The sequence below is a fragment of the Melanerpes formicivorus genome, unplaced genomic scaffold, assembly GCF_026170545.1.
Source record: "Melanerpes formicivorus ecotype bairdi unplaced genomic scaffold, bMelFor1.0.p_v2 SCAF_119, whole genome shotgun sequence".
NCBI classification, from domain to species: domain Eukaryota; kingdom Metazoa; phylum Chordata; class Aves; order Piciformes; family Picidae; genus Melanerpes; species Melanerpes formicivorus.
The window spans coordinates 797125-801889 of record NW_027142471.1 but is presented as its reverse complement, the minus strand read 5'-3'; the positions used below and the strand labels follow the sequence as shown (position 1 = coordinate 801889).

At 50.5% G+C, this 4765-nt stretch overlaps 1 protein-coding gene and 1 pseudogene across 1 annotated transcript; one reads left to right on the top strand and one right to left on the bottom strand.

Moving 5' to 3' along the window:
• On the bottom strand, window positions 1–1154 carry LOC137456263 (feather keratin Cos1-1/Cos1-3/Cos2-1-like; annotated as a pseudogene).
• A 2320-nt stretch (window positions 1155–3474) lies between these two features.
• Window positions 3475–4495, top strand: LOC137456264 (feather keratin Cos1-1/Cos1-3/Cos2-1-like). Its single transcript, XM_068167567.1, has 2 exons — window positions 3475–3501; window positions 3774–4495. Exon 2 carries the CDS (start codon window positions 3795–3797, stop codon window positions 4110–4112), a length of 318 nt encoding a protein of 105 aa, XP_068023668.1. The 5' UTR covers window positions 3475–3501; window positions 3774–3794; the 3' UTR covers window positions 4113–4495.
• The last annotated feature ends 270 nt before the right edge of the window (window positions 4496–4765 follow it).

Below are 4765 nucleotides of genomic sequence, written 5' to 3'. Positions count from 1 at the left end.
TTTGAATGCAGCACAACTTTAATGAGTCCAGAAAACAGAAGAAGGTGCAATAGGGGCAGCCACTAAGACGGGAAAGGGGTGGGGCTGCTGCAAGGTGTCCATCTGCCTGCCCTGCCAAAGAAGCGGGGCCAAGAGGCCATGAGTGCCTCCCTGCTAGGCAGGCAATGGGAGAGAGCCACAGAAAAGTGAAGAGAGAGAGAAGAGAGCAGAAGAAGCAAATGTAGACATAATCCACACTTCTAGACAGCACAGGCTGACCCCTGCCTGCCACCCTTACAGGAGGCATCAGGGATGCAGAAGTAATGCAAACAGAGTGGTCCAAAGCTGTATCTCAAGTCTAGCATCAAGGTCTAAGATGTTGGAAGTTCTTCTAGCCAAGGCCATTGCCAGCAGCTCTAGCAGGGGCGGCAGCAGTAGCGGTTGGTGATGCAGGAGAGGTCAAAGCCCCCGGAGCTGATGGGCACTCCGTTACAGCTGAGGATGCTGCCAACAGCAGCAGAGGTGGAGGAGCCCACAACAGTGTTCTGAGGGAAGGAGCTGAGGATGGGTCCAGGCAGGGTCACCACCACAGGGGAGGGCTCGATGACCACAGTGGAGCTCTGGCACTGCCTGCAGCAGGGCTCATTGCAGCTGCTGGCCAGTGGGGTTGGGCCACAGGGCTGGCAGCAGGGCTCACAGGGCTGGCAGCTTTGGCACTTCTCAGGGCAGGACATGGTTTTGGGCTGCAGGTGCACCTGTGAGAGAATGTCATGGAAGCTCAATATGGGAAAACATAAGAAGCAGCTCTGCACCCAACCACAGTGGAGTCCAGGTTCCATCCTGCACCAGCATATCCTGCTCTCTTCTAAGCTCATGAGACACCTCATCTACATCCCAGTCTCTCTGCTGAAGATCTTCTCTCCCCTTCTTTCTCCTAGGAGTATCAGGTCCCAGTCCAGTATTAGGACATTCCCTACCAGATGAGATTCCATTGGGCAAAGACCTGATGTTACAGAAGGAGGAGCAGAGGCTTCAGACTCACCTGGTTGCCAAGGAGAAGGAGGCAAGAGAAGTGGATGAGAGAGCAGAGAGCTGGGCTGCCTTTTATAGCAGTGCTGCAGTGCCTCAGGCCCAGAGGCAGCTTTGTGGAAGGAAGAATTCTGTGAGCAGCTCATGACAAATGCAAACCATCCCAGCAGAAGGGACTGGCTGCATCCTGGGTTCCTGTCCTGCTACTGCTTCATTTCCTGCCTTCTGCCACATTCTTTCCATTGGGAGGTCTGCTCTCAGTGCCCAGGTGAGGCCCCCAAGGGTGTGCAGGGCAGACAGATGTCAGTGCAGGCAGAAGAGTCAGCTGCAGTGCTGGTGGCATCCCATGCAGGCAGGTGATGTGTGCCTGTGTCATTCCTGAGGGCTTGTCAGGAAATGGGCACTGTTATAAATGCAGTAGTGGTTTGTGATTTGTGTTACAGGATGCAGGATTCAGGGTGGGTAGTGGCAGTTGGTTTGTTTTGCGAACAGAGGGTAAATGTTCAGATTGTTTTGCCTTCAGACAGGAATCTTATGCCAACTTTCCCAGAATCGCAGAATGTTTACCTTTGACAAGTCCTATGCTGCAGCAGTGCCTGTGTGAGAAGATGTGGTTCTTCAAAGGATACAGGAGAAAGACCTCCCCTGCCTCATCTGCGACCCCTACCGCAAGGAAGATGCATGCTCAAGAAGTCGCTAGGACTCATTTTCATATCCCTGCCTTCTATTAAGCATAAGCATGCATATGTAAATGATGTAGCTATATAAAGAAAAGATAGTAATTGTGAGATGCTTTCTGGCAGAGACTGGAGGTATCTGTGGGGGGAGGTCTCTGTGCCCCAGCACATCATTTCTCTCCTTTTTATTTTTCTGCTGCTTGCTTTCTTCTGCTTTTTAATAAAACAACTCTCACAAGAAACTTAGGAATGTTCTTGTGCAGCCCGTTTATAACAGGCACTGCTGTCGTGTTTCTCATCAGATGTGTGCTGTGGAGTCCAATCCCATGCTGTTTGTCTCCTGAGTAAACCATACAAGGGATAAGAAATCACTGAAAACCCACGTTTGTGCTCTCTCCAATATCTCAATGTACCCAGCAGTTGCTGTAATTCTTTTTTGCAGTTTGGGGTTTGCCCCTTTTCAGTGTCTGACAGTGTACCAGCAGGTACTGCAAGTGCACCAGCAGGTACTGCAAGTGCACCAGCTATCCACAGGCTCCTACCAATTTAATCTCTTGTCCTGGACCATGACATTTAGAATGTATCATGTGAAACCCATTTGGGGTTACTAAATTCCACATTAGACCTTTCCAGAACATGTTTAAACTCTCGCCACATGAAAATTTGCTTGCAGTGAGGGTTGAAAACCTCTCAAACAATTTAGAACCCATCCATGCTGCTTGCAGACTCACTCCAGTCCATCTCATGACCATAGGCAACAATATAGCCTAATATTTCTGCCCAGGTCATTATATACGTGGGCACATTATGAGGATTTTGCTGGTTATGGTCTATAGCCTTCTGATTCTTTCCCTTAAGGTCTGAACATAGACTTTTAAAGCTCCTGGTAGCCCTTTAATAAGCAGTGTAAGGTGCTAAGGGTTTACCACAGCCACCATTGGAATTCTGTGTCTCCAAGTTCATACACAGCCTGAATGCAAGCTGCCTTCTGCAGGCCTACTGTGAGCTGCAGTAAGCCATTCAGAGATGTGTTCTCCCATGTGACTGGGATGTGCACTGCCAGCCCAGTAAGCTTTGTGAGCAGTAATCAATGATCACCTGCCAGACTGTCATTCAAAAACCTCTGATCAAAATTCATTTTTTTTCCTGATGCTGTCTGCTTTAGTTCATCCCTCCCTTCCTCTGAAGTGTTTTCTGAAATGTCTTTGCATAGAGGCTAAACCATTACAGTCCTTGGAGAGACCTCCCAGCAGCACCTTCTGGCAATGCTTTCAGCAAGTGCAGGAAAGGGCTGGGCTGGTGCCCAGCTGTACAAGTTCAGAGTTGAGTCAGTGATGCTATCCTACATCTAGCCTCAGAGCAAATGGAAAAAACTGAAAAGGGAATTCTGCCTGGAGAGTCTGGGGGTCACACTGATACCACTGCCCTGCCCATTTCCTGACAACTTGGTCCCAAACCATGCCCCCAGAATGGCTCAGGTGCACATCACCTGCCTGCAGCTGATCCAAGTCCTGTGTCTTCACTCACAAGTGTCTGCCCCAGACATCCTTGGGGCTCTCACTTGTACACTGAGAGGAGGCTTCCTAATGGAAAGGATGATGCAGAAGTGAGGAATTGAAGCGTCAGCAGAGGAGGAACCCAGGATGCAGCCTGTCCCTTCAACCGGGATGGTTTGCATTTGTCACGAGCTGCTCACAGAATTCTTCCTTCCACAGAGCTGCCTCTGGGCCTGAGGCACTGCAGCACTGCTATAAAAGGCAGATCAGCTCTCTGCTGTCTCATCTACTTCTCTCACCTCCTTCTCCTTGGCAACCAGGTGAGTCTGAAGCCTCTGTTTCTCCTTCAAACTCAGGTCTCTCCTAGCATCAGGGCTATCCTAGCACTGGGCTGGGAGCTGCTCATCTTAGGAGAGGGGAGGGAAGAGAAAGTCTTCAGCAGATAGAGGCTGGGACTTTTTCTGATGTATCTGATGGGCTTTAAGCTAATCACAATGCAATGTGATATGAGAGAACCTGGCTCAACTGTGGTTTGGTGCAGAGCTGCTTCTTATGTTTTCCCATATTGAGCTTCCATGACATTCTCTCACAGGTGCACCTGCAGCCCAAAACCATGTCCTGCCCTGAGAAGTGCCAAAGCTGCCAGCCCTGTGAGCCCTGCTGCCAGCCCTGTGGCCCAACCCCACTGGCCAGTAGCTGCAATGAGCCCTGCTGCAGGCAGTGCCAGAGCTCCACTGTGGTCATCGAGCCCTCCCCTGTGGTGGTGACCCTGCCTGGACCCATCCTCAGCTCCTTCCCTCAGAACACTGTTGTGGGCTCCTCCACCTCTGCTGCTGTTGGCAGCATCCTCAGCTCTGAGGGAGTGCCCATCAGCTCCGGGGGCTTTGACCTCTCCTGCATCACCAACCGCTACTGCTGCCGCCCCTGCTAGAGCTGCTGGCAATGGCCTTGGCTAGAAGAACTTCCAACATCTTAGACCTTGATGCTAGACTTGAGATACAGCTTTGGACCACTCTGTTTACATTACTTCTGCATCCCTGATGCCTCCTGCAAGGGTGGCAGGCAGGGGTCAGCCTGTGCTGTCTAGAAGTGTGGATTATGTGTACATTTGCTTCTTCTGCTCTCTTCTCTCTCTCTTCACTTTTCTGTGGCTCTCTCCCATTGCCAGTCTAGCAGGGACCTCTTGGCCTCCTTTCCTTGGCACGGTAGGCAGATGGACACCCTGCAGCAACTCCACCCCATTCTCATTTAAGTGGCTGCTCCTGGTACACCCTCTTTTTTTCTCTGGACTCATTAAAGTTGTGCTGGATCCAAGTTTGTTCCCCTGAGTCCTCTTTCCTTCTGTGGTGATGCTTCAAGTCTGTTCAGGAGAAAAGGCAATTTTGGAGAGTATTCTACATGGTGCATTTGGGGATCCTTCATTTTTGCAGAGGAGTGAGGTGGTAGGATTCATTGCACTGGGTTCTTTGTGTGCTGAACAAGAAATTCCTGGCTACTCCCTAGCCAATGGCCGTCACTCTTGCAGCATTGTTATATCTCTTCCCAAATGGGACTTAACCACTTGTGTCAGTGGGGAGCCCAACT

Coding starts and splice junctions, on each gene's coding strand:
- LOC137456264 (XM_068167567.1), top strand. CDS start 3,795: ATGTCCTGCCCTGAGAAGTGCCAAAGCTGCCAGCCCTGTGAGCCCTGC.